Genomic DNA, 20,800 nt, shown 5'->3' on the forward strand with positions numbered 1-20,800 from the left:
GCCCTAGGAGGAAGCGAGGGCGGTTGCGGTTGATGCCTCAGCAACTGCCCGCCGTAGCGGTCCTCCGCTATCCCGTCGGCCCCTCCCGCCGCCGCCCTTCTCCCCGCCCCTTCCGGAAGCCGCCGCGCCGCCTTCCGCCCTCGGCCATGATGGCGGCGGCTGGCCGGCTGCGGCGGCGGCTGCTGCTGCTGGCGGTGCCGTGGGGCTGGCGCTGCAGCCCCCGCCGCGGGGGTGCCGGCTGCCCGCCGGCCGGGCAGGTCCGCGCCGCCTTCCTCCGCTTCTTCCAGGAGCGCCACGGCCACCGCCGCCTGCCCTCGGCCCCCGTGCGGCCCCGCGGCGACCCGCGCCTCCTCTTCGTCAACGCGGGCATGAACCAGGTGCTGCGCCGGCCTGCGCCCGGCCCGAGGCTCCGGCTCTCCCCCGCCCGCGGCCCGCCCCCGCCGGTCCCTTCCACCGGCTCCCCGGGGCCTCTCGGGTGACCCGTCTCCGGGTGGCCCCTTTCAGGGAGGCCTCCTGCGGTGGGGCGGGCTCGGCCTGGGCCTCCTGCGCCGCCGCCCTCCCGCTCGCCTCTGGTAGCCCCGCGTCTCTGCTTCAGGAGCCCCAGGCACGGGCCGCGGCGCTGGGCGGCATCTCGCAACAGCAGGGGTCTCTTTGCCTTGATTTCTAGTTCAAGCCCATTTTCCTGGGCACGGTGCACCCCCGGAGCGAGCTGGCGCAGCACCGGCGGGTGGTGAACAGCCAGAAGTGCGTGCGTGCTGGCGGGAAGCACAACGACTTGGAGGATGTGGGCCGAGATACTTACCACCACACCTTCTTCGAGATGCTGGGGAACTGGTCCTTTGGGGACTACTTTAAGGTGAGGCGATAGGAGCAAACCCTCTCCGGGGGGAAATGCGGACTTTCTTTTAGAGCTGTGCTGTAGTTCCGTGCTGTATTGCCATAGGACTGTCTGTAGAAGGCATTTCTGTAAGCTCCAAATTACTTTTTAGGAGCTCTGTGGCCTGGAGTGGAGGTAGTCAGCTGGTGTGCTGAATCACTAAACATGCCCTGCAGACTCTCAGAGTGCTCAGCCTTTCAAAGCTGTGAACAACATGTACAAATCAAAGTTCCGTGTGTGAATGCCAGTGTTGGCCGTTTAATATGGTGAAAAGAGGCTTCCAGTTCATTTGGTGCTTGTTACTACAAAGTTTGAAAAGGGAAGGACGATAAAAGATGCTAGCTGTTTTGCTAGTGAATACGTTTTTTCCCTGGAAAGAAAATAATCCATGTAACCCTGCTGGTAAGCACGTGGTTGTAGACCATGCTGTGACCCTGAAGGTCTCCCAACAATTTAGGAATGTCAGTTTTCCACAGGCAGCAGTGAGCTGTCTCACTCGCCTGACCCTCATCCCGCTCTTTGGAATACACCTTGAAATTGGAAAGGGGGAGAGCAGCTGAAATGAACTTCTGTGGTGTTTGACTCCCATTCTAAAGAGCCTTCCTGCGTAACTACGCATCCTGGATTACTGTGCTTCGTTTCTGTTCCCTGCCTGCTCAGGAGGAGGCATGTAGCATGGCCTGGGAGCTCTTGACAGAGGTTTACGAGATCCCCAGAGATCGTCTCTACGTCACCTATTTTGGTGGAGACTCCTTGTTGGGGCTGAGCGCAGATGAGGAGTGCAGGGACGTATGGCTCCGCCTGGGGTAAGTGTGTTAGAGAAGAGGTTCTGAGCAGCAGGTGCTGACGTTTCAGTCTCCATAGTCTCCCATTTGCTCTTTAGTTGATGGGAATCAGGTGTAGGGGCCAAAAGTTGTGTTTTAAACTCACTTTGTTTCTGGTTTGTTTGAGCTGTTAAAAGTCAGCCGGGCTCTGAGTGCTCTGGCGCATTTGACCTTTAAGCTGTTTCTCGGACGTTAACAGTTTGGCGGGCTGTGTAAAAATGGCTGGCCTGGATGAAGTGCGCAAAGGATCTCTGATCCTTTGCTTCCCCTCCATCATGAGCTGCAGAGAGTACGTTCTCCTCTGAGAACGTACATCCCCTCCATCATGAGCTGCAGAGAGTACGTTCTCCTCTGAAAGCTAGCAATGGCTGCTTCAGTGTGAGGATGAAGCCATTGCAGAGAGCACTGCTGTGCTTTGGGAGCTTGTTCCAGGCTGTACGTGGGCTTTGGACCCAAGGCAGCCAGCTCTGTGCCACTGCTAGTGTTTGGCCCTGTCCATTGTGATCAGGTCTTAGCTCTGCTGGAATTCCCTCCAAGGAGGAAGGCAGCTCCGCAGACTTAGTGGAGAGCCTGTCTCCATCAGCAGGAGCCAGACTGAGTTTGCCAGCCATTCTAGGCAGTGAGTAGGACCCTGTCTGATTTGGTCCAGCTTCTTCCTGCGAAGGAGAGTAATTCTGTGTGAACAGAACCAAAGGAATCCTAATGTGTTTGGTTATTGAGTTTGTAGTAGTCAGAAAGAATTCCTCCCTTCCAACTTTCTGTGTGATCTAGGCTAGTATGTGCTTTCTGTGCATGCCCCAGCGCTGCCACCTCTGTTTGCCTTTCCAGGGTGCCTGCCAGTCACGTGCTTCCTTTTCCCTTGAAGGACAACTTCTGGGAGATGGGGGACACAGGTCCCTGTGGTCCCTGCACAGAGATCCACTATGACTACGTGGGTGGTGGCAGAAATGCTGCGGCACTGGTGAACCAGGGCAGCCCCGATGTGGTGGAGATCTGGAACCTGGTCTTCATGCAGTATAGCAGGTACCGGGCATCTGGTCTGAACTCCAGAGCCTTTCCCCCTTGTCTGACTCCAAAGTCCTACATGTACATTCTCCGACACCTCACTGCTTCCCAGGGAGTGGCAGCACAGGAGCAAGAGGGAAGCTGTGGAGATGTGTCCAGTGTGGCTCTTGGTCCCCTTTGCTTTATTTGTCCTGTCCTCCTTCAGCCTCTGCTGCCTATTCTCCTTCACTGCTGCATCCCAGAGGTTTCCTGAGATCTGCAGCAGCCCAGAGAAACCTGCAGGAGGAGGAGAAGGCCTTGGGCCCTGTTCAGGGAAGGGCTTTTTCCCTATCTTACAGTCTGTCCTGATTATCTGATGGTCAGATCCTGACTGCCTGACAGTCCCAAGGCAGACTGCTGTTAGTCTTGTCCCCGAGATTCCTATTCTTGGGTCACCTGCTGTTTCCATCCCCTGTCACTCTCCCATTCTCTTTGACTCACCTGCTCCTTTTCTTTGCCCCTGAACTGACCCTTGCTTCTCTTTTTGCCTTTTATTTTTCCTGGCTGGCTGACAGAGAGGTGGAGGGGAATCTGCTTCCCTTGCCGCAGCACCATGTGGATACAGGAATGGGCCTGGAAAGGCTGGTGACAGTTCTGCAGAACAAACGCTCCAACTACGACACAGATCTCTTCACTCCCATCTTGGATGCCATTCACAAGGTGATGGTGCTTCTGCTCAGAGTCACAGCTAAACAAAAGCTCCTTGAATGCAGACTGCTTGCCTGGTACCATAGTACTGCCTTCTCTATACGTGTTACTGTGCAGTATTTTGAGACAGGAGCAGCATTCTAGGGAAACTGGGGAGAATTCCAGGTTGGAAATCTGCTGGGATATCAGCACTGCTGATCTGGTTTTCTTCCAAAGTTTCTTAAATTCCTCAGTGCCAGGGCATTGGCTGACCTGTCTTAGGTACAGAAGTCTTGGTATATAATGCTCTGGAAGGATTTAATGAGTACATATTAGATGCACAAGGTTCGGAGATAGTTGAGAAGCATGATGTCAAGTGTAGCTGGCTGCCTCTTGCATTGAAACTTTTCTTTCTGCAGCCATTAATTTCTGCTGATCTATCTCCTTACTTTCTCTTTTAGGGCTGCAGGGGGCCCAGATACCAAGGTCTGGTTGGGGATGCTGATGTTGGTCGTGTGAATATGGCCTACCGTGTGGTGGCGGATCACGTGCGCACCTTGTGCGTGTGCATCACTGATGGCATCTACCCAGGCCTTTCTGGAGCAGAGTAAGGACATAAGGAAATGGCATGGAGTGGAGGGAGTTAGGTCTAGAAAGGAATATGGACAGCCAGAGGGAGAAGTTCTGGTGTGAGCCCAAGATAGGGAGTGCACGAGCTTTGGGGAGGCAGGAAAGTGAGAGCCTGGAAGAGGTTCTGATCTGCAGGCTCATCCTTGGGTGGGTGTTGAGTGTGGGGAGCCGCTGGCTGATGTCAATAGATCAGGCCAGAGGAGCTGTGTCGGGGGTGTGCTGGACGTGGGAGCTGGGCAGGGGTGCTCACATGGCTGCGTGGGGAATCCTGCTCTGCTTTCAGGCTGGTGCTGCGTCGGATCCTGCGCAGGGCTGTCCGCTTTTGCTCTGAAGTCCTTCATGCTCCACCTGGGCTCCTGGCCTCCCTGGTGCCTACCGTAGTGGAAGTGCTGGTGAGTAAAAACTTCTGCCTGGGGCGGGGGGGGAAGAATATCGCACATGTCCTATTCAGCCCCGCGTCCCTTTCTTGTACACTGTCAGGAGACAATCTTGGATGTAAAGGAGCTCCAGGAGGGTGTATCTGGTGCTATGCATCACAGCAGTAAAAATCTCTTGTCTCCTCATCATTTGTGATGGGAGGGGGCCTAGTGTGACCAGTGGTACAGTCAGCACAAGTGTGTGTAAGTGTGTGGAAGTGCACGTTGTTGTTTCCCGAGGGCAGTGGCTTCCAAGCTGTCATATCTGCTTAAAGCCATCTGAAATTGGTCCCTGTGAGTACTAACAGCATCCTAAAAGACAGTGCTTTCTTCCTGTCATGATCGGATGTGTTTGCCAAGAGATGCTGTGCAGTGGCTAGCAGAGGCGGGTCACAGGGAGATAGCCAGGAGGTGGCAGCTGTAAGTCCATGTGTGATTCTTCCCCTGTGCTTCTGTCTCTGGGGCTCCCTTCACACTCATCTGCCTGAGAAACCTCTATAATGCTTGTAGCATGCTGTGAGATCCCTCGAGAAAGATGCTGAGGATGTTGTCACTAACCGAGGCTCACTCCACAGGGAGATGCTTATCCAGAGCTGACGAAGAATGCAGACCAGGTGAGCAATGTGGAATCCCTTGGAGAGAAACCCCATCTCGTTATCTTTGTGAGGCACTGCTCTCAGGGCCAGAAGTCAGCCCTTCCTTGGGACTTAGCAGGAGGAGTTTGCATAGCCTCCTCCATAACTATGTTCTCATGGGTGGGCTGAAATGTGCTGGGAACGTTGTATCCTAGGCACAAGAAGTATCTGTGGCAGATTTCCTCGTGGGAGCTCTGCTTACCAGGAACTGCTTGTCCTGGTATAAGGCTCTAAAAAAGCTCGGGTAGCTCTTTTGTTGAGTGCAAGTACAACCTGTCCTAGCCTGGGTACCTTTTGTCCAAAGTGGATTGGTGATTTAAGACTAGTCCTGGCTTGCTTCTGCTGACAGCAACTGTGACAAGCAATTTCTCTGGCTGTTCCAGCCATGCAATTTTAATTGGGTCACAGACATGAATGTCTGACAGGGAGCATTTGTCAGCTTCTAGCCTTTCCCAGGTGGATGGTCAGTATTTCCTTGACAGGAATGGTGATAGGAAGCACAATGACTTTGGCACTGTTTAGGATTGCATCGGAGCCGTGTTGTGATGGATACTTGCAGAACAAAAAGGCTGGTTCAAGCAGACACAGCACCCCTGTTAGACACCTGCTTTTGATGTCATTTGAGCTGACTGTAGCAGGGAGCCCAGTGGTAGCAGGGCTGAGCTGGGCAGCTCCCTGAGATGTTGTGGCTAACCCTTCTTCTGATCCTTGGACAGATCATGGATATCATCAATGAGAATGAGACCACTTTTCTGTCCTCCCTCGAGCGTGGGAGGCGCATCATTGAGCGGACAGTGCAGCAGATGGAGCCCTCCACAAATTTCCCAGGTGAGTCTCCCTCCTCTGACAAGCTGTGCTTAAAGATGGTTTGATCCAGGTCCTCACAAGTATTGCAGTCAAAACTGTGGTGGATGTCTGCCTCTCCCACGTTTTAAGTGACCTTCTAGCCCCAGGCAGAGGAGCAGATGTTGCTCCTTTCTTCAGATTGCAATTGTTTTGTAGTACTTTGTTCTCACATCAAACTAGGCACCAGGAAAGTTAGAAACATTCCCTTGCTGCTTTATTGACTGATTAACTGGGTCCTTACAAGACACAGCTGAAAGAAGGAGCTCCGGACCTAACCAGAGCAGCTTCTGTCCAGATGTGCTGCACGAATTTTAGCAGGGATGGGGCTGTGGGGCATCATTAATACTCAGTCCCATACAAGAACAACTGCATGGCTTCTGTTCCCTTCCCCGTTACCAGTGCAGCTGCACACAGCACAGGTGAATCCAGTTACCAAGGCACACACTAGATTGATCCCATCCAAGCAAATCTTGAGATGCCTTTGCTTCCCGTGTTCACACAGAGTTCATGTCCTTTTTCTTCTACAGCTGAAGTAGCCTGGTCTCTCTATGGGAATTTGGGATTCCCTCTGGATCTGATTGACTTGATGCTTGAAGAAAAGGGAATCAGTTTGGATTCAGCTGCTTTTAATGAACTTGTTCTGGAAGATGCAAAGGTAAGACGGAGACTCACATTGTCAGAATAATTCAGAGCCTTCCCTCTCTCCTGTGAGCATGGAAGCAGAATTCCTTTCACTACTGAGGCTCTTCGTGGATTCACCACAGGGCCATGTGCCTTTTCGCTGAAGGGGAAGTGGGTCTGAAACAGCAGTGGGGTCACAAGGCCTTTGCTTGTGGGTGTGGGACTGAGAAGTCCTGGCTGGTGATTCTCTTCAGATCAGTAGAAGTACTTTATAATGCTGACTGTTGCTGGAGTGGAGGTTATCACAGAATTATACAGGTTAGGAGTGTCCTCTGTCAGTCATGTAGTCCAGCTTCTCACACAAAGCAGAGCCAGCTTAGCCCAAACAGCAACTGATTTATGAAGTTTACAAAATCTCCTTGGTCTCTGTAGTGCTGGAAGACTTGCATTGCCCACCCTGTGCAGTTACCAGTTCAAGGCCTTGCTCTCCTGAGCTTTAATGGCCTGAAAGTTTCACAGCTACACAGCAAGCTGTGCTGGGAGGGTTGTGTTAGCTGTTGCTTATGGTCTGCCTCAAGGCTAGCACAAGGTGGTACTGAGTGCTTGTGGGGTTTGAAGGAAGGGGGTTGGTTTAGCAGTAGCCTCCATCAGCCTGGATCTAAACAACCCCTTTCCAGGAAGGTGGAAGAAGTTGTTCCTAGCCTTATATCTCCAGTTACTGATTTGAGTGCCCCCAGGTATCTCCCATCTAACTGTGCCTTTGCTCTGCTGTAGCGGAAGGCTGGTGGCCCACAGGCAGGACAGCTGGAGGACACAAACACGCGCCTTGATGTGCACTCGTTGGCTCAGCTGCAGAGCGGCAACGTGCCTGCTACTGATGATTCTCCAAAGTATGCCTACACTCTTGGGCAGCACGGGCAGTACGGTAAGTGGCCAGGTCCCATGGGTAAGGCAAGCTCTTCCTGAGGGTGCTGGAATCCCTCACAAGGCTGCTTTTGCTGCCTAACCTCATGCATGCAGAACGTGTACTTTGTGGTTCAAACCTGTCCACCTTGCTGCTGCATCTTTTCTCTGCCCCTGTACCTCATCCCAAAGTAGATGCTTTTCTTATTGCTGTTGGTGTGTCCCCAAGAAGGCTCTGGGCTGATGACAAGGCCGTGAGCTCTGGGTTGGTATTACTGTGCAGTGGTGAAGCAGGGACCATTGATTTCTGCTAGAGAGAAGTCTGTCCACCACAGTTAGGCATCTGCATGTGAGTGCTAGGGAGAATGAAGAATAATTATGCAAAAGCTTTTAAGCAGTGGTTTAAAACAGTGCACTTGCTGTTACTTTCGCAGACCACTAGATGCCAGTGCAGGCTTTTTATCATTTAGAAAACTGGGGTTGCTGATGCTCTAGGGAAAGCATTAAGCTAAACCACAGAGAGTAAGAGGTGGTGTGGCTGTCACAAACAATTACAGATAGCTGTGTACAGCCAGCTCTCTCTTACCCAGTGTGCTGGGGGCAATGCACATTAAGCAGAAAGTGAGGCAATTCAAACTGTATTTACTACAGCAAGAGTATAATGGAGGGAGAAAAACCCAGTAGTGACACTGGCTGGAATCTCCAAGCTAGCACTGTCCCACCTCCTCAGTCACTGAATCATGGAATAATTGAGGTTGGAGGGGATCTCTGGATGTCCAGTCTCTTGATCAAAGGAATATTAGCTTCACGGTCAGATCAGGTTGCTCAGAGCCTTGTCCATTTAAATTTTCAGTATCTTTAAGGACAGAGATCCCACAGCCTCTCTACACCCTGTTCCAGTTCTTCATCAGTCTTAGCGTGAAAAGTTTTTTTGCTTATGTACCACCAGAATTTCCTGTATTATACTTGTAGTCTCACAAATGCTAAATAGGGGTGAATAGCCACTTTCCTTGACCTGCTGGCTGTGTTTGTGTTTATACAGCCCAGCAGGCAAGCAGTCTTCCTTGCTGCAAGGGCACCCTGCTGACTTGTGTTCAACTTGCTCCTGAGGACCCCAAGGTTTCTGTCAGTCCATTTCTGTAGCCTGCTGAGGTGCCCCTGAAAAGCAGCCCTGCTCTTCAGTGTATCAACCAGTCCCCACAATTTCTTGCCATACACAAGCAGGATATGAGTACATCCCATCTTGTCATGGATAGTCATTAATGAAGATGTTAAATGGTTTGGGCCCGAATGTCAGCCACCAAGTAGCTCTACTGGTAACTGAATATCAGTTGAACATGGAACTGTTGAGCAATTCTCTGTGGGGCCAGCTGCCCAGCCAGTTATACACCCACCTTATCGTCTACCTGCCCAGTCCATGTCACCCGAATTAGGCTTCAAGGAGGCTACAGGAGAGCATGTCAGAAACTTGCTACGTCCTTGTCCACCAAACCAGTCATCTCTTCATACAAGGCAGTCAGGTTGGCCAAGCATGCAGTGTAGTAAGACGCAGACAGGTATGTGCCACACCTTGCTCTGTCTGGCTCATGTGGAGCCAGATCAGGTGTCCCAGCCTGGTTACCTGCTACCCAGCAGGTCTGTCACTAGGTAAGCGAGGGGTGATTTGGTTCCAAATAACTAATCCTTTGTCCTTTCTGGCAATAGCTGTTCCTCTCCTACCAAGGCAAAGGAAAGTGCCAGCTTTCAGTATAGACTGGTTGTTGGCAGAGGTGGCATGGGGAAGTGACCCCGGCTTTCATGTTGCAATCTGACATGGTGTATGCACTAATTGCTGCCATATTCTTCTCCCTGACAGAGTTCAGCCCATGCCAGGCCACGGTCCTGATGCTGTACAGAGATCAGTCTCTCCAGAAGGAGGTTGGGGCAGGGCAACGCTGTGGTGTCATCTTGGACAGGACTAACTTCTATGCAGAGCAGGGCGGGCAAGCCTCTGACCAAGGCTACATGATACGTTTAGGACAGCAGGTGAGACCCTTTGGTGCCTGAACCCAAGGACACTGTGGATACTGAGGCCAGGCAGACTTCCCCAAGTGATTGGCTGTTGTACTGTGTTAATTTGCTGCTGTCTCTTGACAGTGCCCTTGGCTTTGCCTCGGGGTTGGAGCGGAGTGGGGGAGAAGTAGCAGTAACTTCACAGAGGTGGACCTGCTGCTCTGGTTGTCTTTCTCAGCCCTTTGCAATTTCTTCTGGGGAATGCTGGGAAGTCTTTTTTAATGTGCTGCACTCGTGCCAGCTGAGGTTGCAATGCAGAGAAGGCAGTCAATGATCAGAGAGCCCACAAGCTGAGTAATTTGTCTATGGCCAGTCCTGGATGACTGCAAGCAGTGCCCAACCTGAAACCCAGTGCAAAAACTCTTATCCTTCTCAAAAGCATCAGGGAGGACCTCCACCTCTGCAGCATGTTCTTCAACCTTGCCAAAGGAAAAGCGTTCACCCTCTCCTAGGAAGTTACATGGGGTGCAGCTTTTTCTCCTTCCCACATTTCAGCTCTTGAGAATTGCACCCGGGCATTGATGCTGCCTTTTTAGCCTTGCAGAATGTGATAGTGCCTTGCTCAGCACTTCTCCTCAAGCTGAAGCAGGGATCAAGTTTCTCTTGCCAGCCCCGTGAGGCAGAAATGGCACCTTGGATGCTTGACATGGGTGCCTTGGCAGCTGCTGTCCATTTTCTCATGGACAAGCATCTTTGTTAGGAAAATGCATCAACATGGGCGATGTTGCTGCCCCTCCACTGCAAGCTGACAGCCTCAACATGTTGTGCAGTGAGTGGCTGGATGCAGGGAAGGCCTGAGGCACTCTGGTTACATTGGCAGTAAGTTTGTCCCTGCTTTTCCCACCCCATCCCTGTCTTTTAGAGATCAACGGGGGTTGTGTTTCCTAGTCAGATCAAGCAGGCACCTAGCACAGGTCTTTGGATGTTCCCTGTGTCCTAACTCATCTTTCTGTCTCTCTTTGCTTAGGACATACTCTTCCCTGTAGAATCAGTTCGTCTCTGTGGTGGTTACGTGATCCATGAGGTCACTGCTGTGGAAACCCTGCGTGCTGGGGACCAAGTACAGCTCTTTGTGGATGAGGTGATAACTCACTGCTCTTAACCTTTTCCTAGCTTTGCCTTGAGAGTCTTGTGATGTCCTGAGTAACCTGGGCACAGCAGAGCCTTGTCCCTTGTATTCCTGAGACTGCCCTTTATTGTGATGTGCAGTGGGAAGGAGACCTCACAAGTCACTCTGTAATCTTCTGTGAGCTATTGGTCTGTCCAGAAGTATCCAGCCTACCTTTTGCTGTTTTACAGAGGTGATCCCATGGGGAAAAGAAATTAAATCTGCCTTGTGACATAAATTCATCTGACAGCTGCGCTTCCCGTTGTTTTTCCCCTCCATCTTGTCCCATCCCCTCACATGCAGCCTTTCCTATATCTCTTCATGCCATCCCCTGCTCCCCCGAGCTGTGGAGAATCAGGACTCCCTGCCAACTTGTCTCCGCTTTCAGGCCCAGCGGCTGGCCTGCATGACGAACCACACCGCTACCCACCTGCTGAACTTTGCGCTGCGCCACATCCTGGGTGACAACACGGAGCAACGAGGGTCCCATGTGACAGCAGAGCGGTTGCGCTTTGACTTTGATACCAAGGTGACTCTGGACTTCTGTTTTCTTGTTCTCGGCAGTACCAACATTCCAGTACTGGCCTTCTTTCCAGGGATTTTTCTCCTCTCACCATAATCACTCCTTTAGAGACAGGTCATGCTTTATCTGAGCAATGGAACATGGCCCTCTGGACGTGACTGGCTCTGCTTTGCAGTGACCTGGCTCTGAGAAGGGCTTGCTGAGGGGATGAATGGGGGTCAGAAGGGAAAGGACTTAGCAAGGCCAGTGGTCATGGGACTGACCTGAGTAGTGTAAAGGGGTCTTTGAGAGATTCACCAGTTTGGCTGTGGTGCATATCTGATGTCTGTGTTGGTCATCCAGGTGAGAGGGCTTGGGAACTGAAAGCTATTGGGTCAGGCTGAGTGCTGGCCCTGGTAACCTGTCACTCGTTGCAGCATCTCTCTTGAAGAGTTTGGTTGATGCTTTTGGATCAAAAATCCTTATCCCTCATGGGAGGAGAGGGTGGGAGGGTCATGATGCTCACAGGTCCCTTTTACAAGCAGGAAAGATGAGATGCAGGGAGAGAGTGGTGTGCCCAAGCTGAGTTGCCTGGGGCCCCTGCCCCAGTTCTCCCTCCTTTGTTTTGTACCTCTCAGGAGGCTTCTTCATAAGGTTTTTTTTCATATGATTTACTTACTCAGGGCCCCGTGACTGTGGAGCAGCTGCAGCAAGTGGAGCAAGTGGTCCAGGATGTGATCAAACGAAATGAGGTGGTGCATATGGCTGAGGTCCCCCTCACGCTGGCAAGAAGAGTTCGGGGACTCCGTGCAGTGGATGAGGTATGACAGGATGGCAGCGCACATCTTCAGGAGCCTTCTCCTTCAGCAGGAATCATCTGGGTCGCAAGAGATGTTGACACAACAGGTTTCTGACTCCCAAAACTCAGGAGGGAAAATAGATGAGATCTCAAGAGCACTGTGTTGTAAAACGTGGAGGCTGGTAACGCGTAGGCTTTCTGCTCATTTCTTTGGACCAAAAGCTTGTAGTGTCACCCAGTTGTTTCTTTGTCCCCATGGTGGCTGGTTGTGGGGGAGAAGCAGTGCTGCCCCTGACTCTGGGGCTACTCTAGAATAGGGGAAAAATGAGGCAGGCACCTGAAGCCATGTAGTTAGTCTGTAAGTGCCCCTGAAGGACCATGTTGTTAGCTGCTGATCCCTGTCTCCTCTGTCAGGGGTATCCAGATCCAGTGAGGATAGTATCCCTGGGGGTCCCTGTGGAAAGTGTGCTGACCCGCGACTCTGAGGCTGCAATGCAGACCTCTGTGGAGCTCTGCTGTGGGACGTAAGTGACTTTTACTTGCAGTCAGAAGGTGTGTTTGTGGGCACTGGTGGCTGAGGTAGAGCCATTCTTGCAAGCTCCACTCCCTGTCCCTGTGCAACTAAGTTTTCTCACTGGAAGGATCTTGTGAGGACAGGATGGGCTAGTTACAAACCTTTGGAAGTCCCAGGGTGAGAAAACTTAAGTGAAATGCAAAGTTTTTCCTTGCTTCATAGTCTGAAACCAACCTGGAAGCCGCAGGGCGCCAGCACAGTGTGGGAAGGGGATGTGTGGCCTGTCACAGGGCTTTAGCTTTGGGGTTGCAGGGGGGCTGGGGACCCAGCAGGAGACTCTGAGACAGTTGTGAGATCTTGAGACCACTCTGATTATTTTAATTAATTATCTTTGCCCTCTTCTGCTTCTAGCAGTAATGAGAGTAGAAGAAGAGTTAATCGATCTTAGGACAATGCTGACACAAAAAAAAACAGGAACAAATTGGCCTTTGAGCAGATGCAGCTGAAAATGAGCAAGTTTCTAGTCATGAGATCATTCTTGTGGGAGTAGTGGGACAAGAAACTGCATGGGAGTGGAGATGATCAGTTCTGTGAAGTTGTCTGAAATGATTACTTGTGGTAACAGAACCTGAGACACTGTAGTTGTTTTCATATTCAGTGTTGAATAGCCAAGAAGGAAAGGGGAGGTTGTCAGTGCCCTGTGACTGCACAGCTACCCTGTGATTGGAGTCTACTGGCCAGTCTGTGAGCTGGCCTGACAAGAGAGTGGTGGAGTTGGAGGAAAAAACTACTTTCTACGAGGTTCAGTAGCAGCTGAGTAGAAGAGAAAAATCCCAATCCATCCCACCGCTGAAGGAAAGGAGATGAAAGCAAGGCGGAACTTGGCTGCTGCACACCATTTGAAGCAGCCTGCTGGGCGGGTAGCACTGAGGTTCCTCTGGAGTAGCTTCAACTCTGCTGGCTCTTGCCTGACAGGGTGTCTTCGGGATTTTAGGGGTGGGAAAGGATTGAAGCTATTGGGACTGGGGAGGGGCTGCTGGACTTGAGGCTTATCTAAAAGGAAAGCAGGCTTCCTGATTTCTGCTCCGAGAAAGCAGCTTGTTTTCTTTCCTGTTCTCTGCTGACTTTGCAGGCACCTTCTACAAACAGGAGCTATGGAAGATCTGGCCATCATCAGTGAGCGTCAGCTTGTTAAAGGGATTAGCCGTGTCATTGCAGTGACAGGGGGACAAGCCAAACAGGTAAGAAAGGGGGAACTGAGATTTCTGCCATGTCAAGGCAATGCCAGAAGGACCCAACTTTGTAGGTTCCTGCTTAGACAATTAGCTTCCCCCTGCTTTGGCTGGAGCCTCCCTGCTATGCCTGGTCTGGCTTCCTCCTTCACCCCTGGACCCAGCTCTGCGGCCACACCTCACCATTCACCTCCACCCCACCCCCTCATCCTAGTTTTCTGTCTCCTTGACCTTCACTCCTCCCCTCAGACCCCATTTTCCAAGATAGGAACTTGGCATAAAATATCAGGAAGTCTCTAGACTATAAATTTCAGTCCCCAGGTAGGTATTTAAAGGTGTGATCCTTTGTGCTTTTGTTTCACCTCCTGCTCACCTCCTGCCTATCACAGCTGGATTTGCACTTTATGGTTACAGGGCTCTGGCCTCATTCTTACAGCCCTTTTGCTTCTTTTCTTTAGTCTTTTTCCTGCTAAACTGTGGTTCTGGTTTGGATGGGTCTGTATAAAAAGTAAGCAACCTATTATTGTGTCCATGAGATCGCTCTGTCCTTTGAATATCTGGAGGCATCAGGGGCCCTGCAACCTTGCCCGCTTCCTTTAAGGCTGCAGTCAGAGTAGAGTGACTCACTGTCAGTGGAACTGGGAAGACTAAAGGCAAAGCCCACCCCTGCAAATCTGTTGCTTTTTGGTTGGCTGTCCCCTTCGCATCTGTGTCCCTAGCAAGGCTTTTCTTGGTGCAGAGGAATGAAAAGCTGCAGGGCACATCTGCCTGCTTTGCTGGAAGTGCTGACCTGGAGAGCCCCCAAGAGGAGCTGTGTGCCTGTGTTAATCAGACAAGGGAGACTGCAGGCATGAGGGAGTGACTTGAAACAAGGGATGTGTATCCTAGCTAGGCAGAGCAGTCCTCACTGTCCACAGCTTTTCTTATATACTCTCCGCTGTCCTGGTCTAAAGTCTAGCAGGACCATCATGGGCACAAAGGTCTGGCAGAGAGGAAATGCTCCAAACTGTAAGGATTTTCACTGGTGAAAAAAGCTTGTATTAGCCTTTTTATTAACGGTAGTGTTGGTGTTGGGGAAAGCAATAAGAAATGCACCAAGACTAGCTGAACTGGTCCTCAGGAAATGTGCTTGAACAGCTAATGAGTTTTCTTCAGTTTTAGTGTTTCTTTTGTTTCTTCAGTCATTAGTTTCAAGGTTGCATTTGCTCATGAAAAAAGAGCACTAAGAAGTAAATGGGGCTCCCAAGTTCTTCTCATTGAAATCCTGATGATTTGGTGTGAGATACTGAGGAAACATAAATGCACAACAGCTTGGTCCCCTGGGTGTGACCATCTAGTGTTGGTTACAAACTTAGAGAGGAACATTCTATTCCAGAGTCTCTTGGGGACAGTTGTTCTTAAAACCTTTATCTGTAGGTGTCTTCCCACTGGATCCTGAGCAGTACTTCATTCATTATGACGCTGCTGCCTCCTCACTTTCTCCATCCCCATTCATTCTTTCTATTGCTGCATTTGAAGCCTTCTCTCCCTCCTTCTCTCCAGGCCCGGGAAGTAGGCCAGTGCTTGGCTATGGAAGTGGACTCTGTCTCCCTACGAATGAAGCAGAGGAGCACCTCTATTCCTGAGATGCAGAAGCTCTCCAAAGAAGTGGGCCAGTTGACCAAAGTAAGGATTACACTCCTGTACAGGAAGATCCCAGCTCTGTACACTTGAGGAACATGACTTCTTCCCTACCAGGTTCACACCTTACCATGGCCAATAGCAAGGACATGGTGCTACCTGCTGGTGCAAAGATTGGTCACAAAGATTTCAACCAGTGTCTGGGTGCCTCTGTTGCAGATGACCTGCTGCCAGAGGGAATGTGAGAGAAGACAGTGGTGGGGAGGGTGAAACAGTGAAAAAGGGTTCCAGGTTTTTCCCCAGGCTTTAGATGCCCAGCTGAAAAGAGAACGCTACACGCCACAGTGACTGGCTGGCCTGATCACATAGGGGTTTAGGAGGGTCTGGGAAGAGGCCCGGCTCCAGCCTGACCTCCCAGAGAACTAGCAGTTTATTTCTAGGTACAGTTTAGTGTCCTTACACAACAAACTCTCTTGCAGGTGGTGGCTAGCACTGCAATACCTCAGTGGCAAAGAAAAGAACTACAGACTACCCTCAAAGCACTACAGCGAACAGCTAACACGGCCATCAAGAAGCTGGAGGTGCAGCAGGTACTGTGGTAGCAGCACGCTCACTTGCAGCCTGCTAATAGCACTGTGTGGCATACTCCAGTGGACCTGGTGTTTCTGTCACACGTCATGGCCACTCAGTCACTAGGGTCCCATTAGAAGGCAGAAGAAAGCAGGTACGAATCACACAAGGCGCAACACAAGCCTGCGTTGGGTTGATTTCACTGGCATTAACCAGGGCCATTATTTAAAATGCAGTGAATGACTGACTGGGCTTTTGGCACCTGCAGAATCCCCATGTCTCTCTGCCTGTGAAGATGGAGAACCCTGTATCAGCACTTTTAGCAAACACCAACAGGTGGATAGGCATCACTTTGCTGTTTATACATGGAGAAGATGAGGTGGCCGTGAAAATGGGCTTTACAAGGTCACACAGTAAAGCGGTGGCAGGGCAGAGCCTTTCTCCCAGCCATATGGATATTGCTCTGTCTTCCCACTGCATTTGTGTCTTGCTAATTTACATGATTACCTTAAAATCCCTTTGGAAATGCTTATTCATGACTTAATGTTCTGAGCAAGAACTATTCTTTTCTTAAACTAGGAGCATCTTGCCACAGGAGCCTGCCTGAGACATGTAGTGATGCATAGGTCCAGGAGAGAGGCTGGGGACCGAACGGGTCACCGCCTATTCCACTTCTGAAAGGGGTTCATCTCTGCTTGCTTTTGAGGAAGGAGGATTGTACAGGTCTTTGTGTGGAGATTTCAGTCTGCCGGTCTTACTTCTGCTAACATACATTCCCCCCTCTATCCCACAGAGCAGCACTTCCACTCCCTATGTACATACATTGCATACATATATCCCCATCCAGCCCACCCTGTGCCACCTGTAGCCCCTCAAGTGCTGTGTGTTTCCTCCTCCAGGCTGAAGAGAAGGCACAGAGCCTGCTAGAAAAACATTGCAACCAGCCTGTCATCATTGATACCGTCCCAGCTGACTCCCTCTCTGTGAGTAATCCACATTGCTTGTAGGCCCAGTGGTACCTCCGGTTTTCTAAGGTACCCCGTTTTCTGCTGCGTGCCAGCTTCCTCTGCTGTAGCCTGACCCCTCTTCTCCCTGCCTCTCATAGATCCTAATGAAGGTAGTGAACCAGCTGTGTGACAAGTCTCCTGGCACATCAGTCCTGCTGCTCAGCCCTCAGGTTTCTGGTGAGGTGTTCTGTGCCTGCCAGGTGTCCAAGGTAAGCAGAACCCTGGCAGAGACACAGAGAACCTGCCTGCAAAGGGGGACTGGGCCCACTGCTCAGCAGATCCCAGTTGAGGCTCTTCCTGGGATTCTGCCCAGTGTTGGTGGTTAATCACTCAGGGTTAGGACCTGAGCTGACTATACTGGGACCAGATATGCTTTCAGTCTTTGCTGGGCACAGATATCCCTGGATCCTCCAGGCCGTGTTTGCCCAGGGGCAGGACACAGCATTAACATGTAAACTCAGCCTTTGCGGTCCTCCCAGTCATGACTGCCTCAGGTTAGTGAGGGCCCAGGCTGGGTGAGGAGAGAACATTGTTACCTTTCTTCCAGACTGCAGAGTGGTCCGCAGTCCAAATTACTTTGCTCTGTGTCTCTTCCCCAGAATTGCCTCCCCATGTTCTCCGCTGCTGACTGGGCCGTGGCTGTCTGTACGCAGATGGAAGGGAAGGCAGGAGGCTCTCCCGTCGTCGCTAAGGGCAGTGGAAATGCCAAGGGCATGCAGGGAGCCCTGACTACTGCTCTGAAGTTTGCTCAGAGTAAACTCTGAAATAACTGTCGTGCTTTGGTGGCGGGACAGCTGTATGCAGCCCAGCTGCAAGCTACGTGGACACTTGATGCAGGGCATGTGTTATACTCTGCTGATCTGAAAGGTTTAGCAGCTCCCACACTGAACATTGCTGCAACCACTGCATTGGGGCATTTGGCTTCAGGCCATCAGGGATCAGCAGAGATGCTGCTCCTGATCCCACTGACAGAACGATGCTCCCTATTCTCAGCATGGACATATGGGGATTGAGCCTTGGAAAGCACCAGTTGCAGCAGCAGATCCTACTTCAGGAACAGTGCAGTTCTTGCCACAAGAGCAGCACTGAGAGGCTCCTCAAGAGCGTGGGGAGATGGCACAGTGTTATCCTAAATCTATTAAATAGTGGAGACTGTTTGATCCTCTGATGCTCCTTGTTAGCTGCTTCCCCCCCCCGCCCCCCCCCCTGTTCTGGGAAAGGGTTTTGTTCTGTCCCTGAAGCCCCACAAGTCATATGTCTCTCTTGTAAGCAGTCCCATCCAACTGCAGAACTTGGGACACCCTTCTGATTAAAAATGCTACTACAATTTAGAAATGGGGAGAGAATTCTCCCCCCCCCCCCGCCCCCCGCCTGCAGGCTCAGCTTTTTCAGCCTATGCTTGGTCGGCTATGCAACGAGTAGTGCTAAAGCCAGTCCTTGGTACTGAAGCACGGAGGGAACAAAATTATCCCAGCCTCTGCCTCTTTGGTTTGGATGAATGTTCTTATCCTTGTTTCCTTCTGCCACTCCCTTGTAATTCCTTCCTTCTCACAGTGCCTCATGGCTTATTGCGTACCAGAACCTACCTAAAAAGCACCATGGATCTGGTGAGTTGTGTGAATGGGGACTGTTGCTGTGTTGCAGCACGGAACTCCCTGCAGCAGGACACTTAGCCTTGAGCTGAGCAGGTCTCCCTCCTAAACTGGTCACGTTTCATAAGTGCCAGCAGACACAGCACACTCATAAAGACATTTCAGACTTCATTGTTAGAGTGATGTCCAGAGCTCTTAGCCAAAGCACTGTTATTTTAAATACTGTATTGACCTAAATAAAGAGAGATCACAAATGGTAGCTGATGCAAAGGTGCATAGTGATAGAAGCAGCTTTCACCCTGTGAGCAGCAACACCAGCCTGAGGGGGATGAATATCACCAGCAGGTAGGGTTGGCCAGTGCTGTGCAGGGAGGTAGAGGAGGCAGAAGCTGTATGCTTTTGGGGAGAGGAGGGGTGGAAGCACAGTGATGCTGATGGATGGGGAGCAGGAAATGTCTGTCACATAGATAAGGACTGGTGAAGAGGATGTAGTGGGGAATGGCCCAGTCTCCTCCTGAGAGACTTCCTCCGCTTTCTCAGCTGTCTGCATGAGGGGGAGAGGGTGAATAGCTGCTGTGAGCAGAGCTTCCTCCCCCTTCTCTCTTCAGTGAACAGCTTGCCTGAGGGGAAAAAGGGAGGTGGACTTACAGGCATGACTAGAGGACAAGGGGTTTTCTTCCCTCTCTCAGTGGCTGTCCAGCCCAATATCTCGTATGTGGTCCCTGAGGCTTCTCATCTTTGCGAAGTGCCAGGAAGCTGGTTTTGTGCTTGGCTAAGTGCCTGGTACAAATACGAGGGCTTGGAGGCAGAAGGAATGGGGGGCCTTTAGGGGCTGGTGGTGCTCCCCACTGTCCTCTTCTGCTGCCCTAAAGCACTGACAGCTACAGCTGCAGCAGGACTGCAAACCTTACTCCTTCAGTAAATGCTACTTCCAGCCAGACAGCTTAAAGCAGGGCTTGTTGCAAAGGGGACTATGAGCCCAGGTCCCTGGGCACCTGCCCCTGCTGCCGAGAGTTCAGCCATCGGAGGGGCGCACAGGCCCCTTTCTTTCATCGCCCTGCCACTGGGACAGGCTGCTGCTCACTGCGGACCCTGCCTGTGTTCCCATACGTTGCAGCAGAGCAGCTCAGTGCTTTCTCAAATTTCTTTCCATTTCTGGATGCAGAGGTGCTGCTGGTGCTCATAACAACTCTGCAAGGAACCTGAGCGCAGGGGAGAGCTGGAACATCCAGCTCAGCGCTTCGTGGACCTCGTGACGAGGCTGGTAGGGTGCTGGAGAGGGTGCGTGGAGTCCCAGGGGACGGTTCGTGCCGTCAGTTGAAAGCAGCGTTAGTGCCTGGTGTTGCACGGCTCCTGTTTTACTTAGGCCACAGCAGTACCAGATGCAGGGAGGGGAAGGGGTGCTCTGCCTTACTGGGAAAGTGCTTTCCTGGGGTGCTTTTGTGTTACTGTATTAACAGCTGCTACAGGAGATGATGGCTCCTTTCGGTATTGGAGAGTAGGTGTGAGGAGGAGGAGAGGAATGATGGGTTGAGCTGCTCCTGCACCATGCTCCAAAAGCAGAGCCTGAGCTTGCCAGCAGCAGCCTTACAAAATTACCCCCCTTTGGCCTGACCTTTTAGCTTAAAAACCACTGACCCCTTGTAAACTTTTGCCCAGCCCCTTAAGGGGCAGGGGTCTGTACACTGACCTTCAAGTTGAGCCCCCCTCGTCATTCCCCTGCAGGGCCAAGGGCTGCTGCTGCAGAGGCAACCGGAGCGGTGGCCAGTGGAAGGAGGTCCATCTCCACTGCCGGAGCTGTCCGCGTCCCATGGGAAAAGTGGCTCCCTGCTCACAGGGTGACAGACCCAGCCCTACAGTGAGAAACAAGCCCCCACACCCTGAGCACAGGCGCTAGGGGAAGGCTTAATTATCCTGCAGCCAATTCCAGGCTATTTGGGGAACCAAAAGGTGTTGGTTACATGACAGCAGTTACAGCTTGGCCAAGCGATGGTGGGAGGTGGGCAATGGGAAAGGCCCACCAGAGCCTTACACTGCACGCACGCCAGCCAGCGAGGGTTATAGGGCTCCTACAGCAGGGGTGTCGATCTGGCCATCCTACGTGGGGTCCGTGGATGGTCTTGGGTGCCCTCTGCAGCCAGGCTTTCCAGAAGGTGGCCCTGAGTGGCGGGAGGCAGCTGAGGATCAAGTCCCACAGCTCATCAAACAGCTCTGGAGGTGGTAGCAGCACATCTTTGAGCAGGGAGCACTCAACCACCTGCACAGCCCTCCCCAGCTTCTCCGTGCCCATGGGGGTGGGCTACCTGCGGGGTCAGCTGAAAGACCTGCTCAGGCTGGGGGGAGTTGCTCTGCAACGGTCACGCACTATATGGCATCAGGCC

General features: G+C 51.7%; 1 protein-coding gene across 3 annotated transcripts; it reads left to right on the plus strand.

Moving 5' to 3' along the window:
- Positions 1 to 121: 121 nt before the first annotated feature.
- Positions 122 to 17,992, plus strand: AARS2 (alanyl-tRNA synthetase 2, mitochondrial). 3 transcript variants are annotated; one of them, XM_087775889.1, is made up of 22 exons: positions 122 to 377; positions 668 to 856; positions 1,538 to 1,683; positions 2,530 to 2,724; positions 3,261 to 3,405; positions 3,834 to 3,979; positions 4,286 to 4,394; positions 4,994 to 5,032; positions 5,770 to 5,881; positions 6,427 to 6,554; positions 7,295 to 7,445; positions 9,279 to 9,448; positions 10,443 to 10,556; positions 10,972 to 11,112; positions 11,769 to 11,906; positions 12,299 to 12,408; positions 13,531 to 13,639; positions 15,173 to 15,295; positions 15,730 to 15,840; positions 16,720 to 16,803; positions 16,926 to 17,036; positions 17,427 to 17,992. In XM_087775889.1, the coding sequence occupies exons 1-22, from the start codon at positions 147 to 149 to the stop codon at positions 17,589 to 17,591; spliced, it is 2,967 nt and encodes a 988-aa protein (XP_087632015.1). In that variant the 5' UTR covers positions 122 to 146; the 3' UTR covers positions 17,592 to 17,992. The 3 variants fall into 3 exon arrangements, with proteins under 3 accessions (XP_087632015.1, XP_087632016.1, XP_087632017.1); XM_087775890.1 differs by lacking the exon at positions 122 to 377 and having other exon boundaries at positions 723 to 856; positions 990 to 1,683; XM_087775891.1 differs by lacking the exon at positions 122 to 377 and having other exon boundaries at positions 723 to 856; positions 990 to 1,683; positions 2,567 to 2,724.
- The last annotated feature ends 2,808 nt before the right edge of the window (positions 17,993 to 20,800 follow it).

The sequence above is a fragment of the Nipponia nippon genome, unplaced genomic scaffold, assembly GCF_047370975.1.
Source record: "Nipponia nippon isolate SJK-2023a ecotype South Korea unplaced genomic scaffold, ASM4737097v1 scaffold_4, whole genome shotgun sequence".
In the NCBI taxonomy this organism is placed as follows: Eukaryota; Metazoa; Chordata; class Aves; order Pelecaniformes; family Threskiornithidae; genus Nipponia; species Nipponia nippon.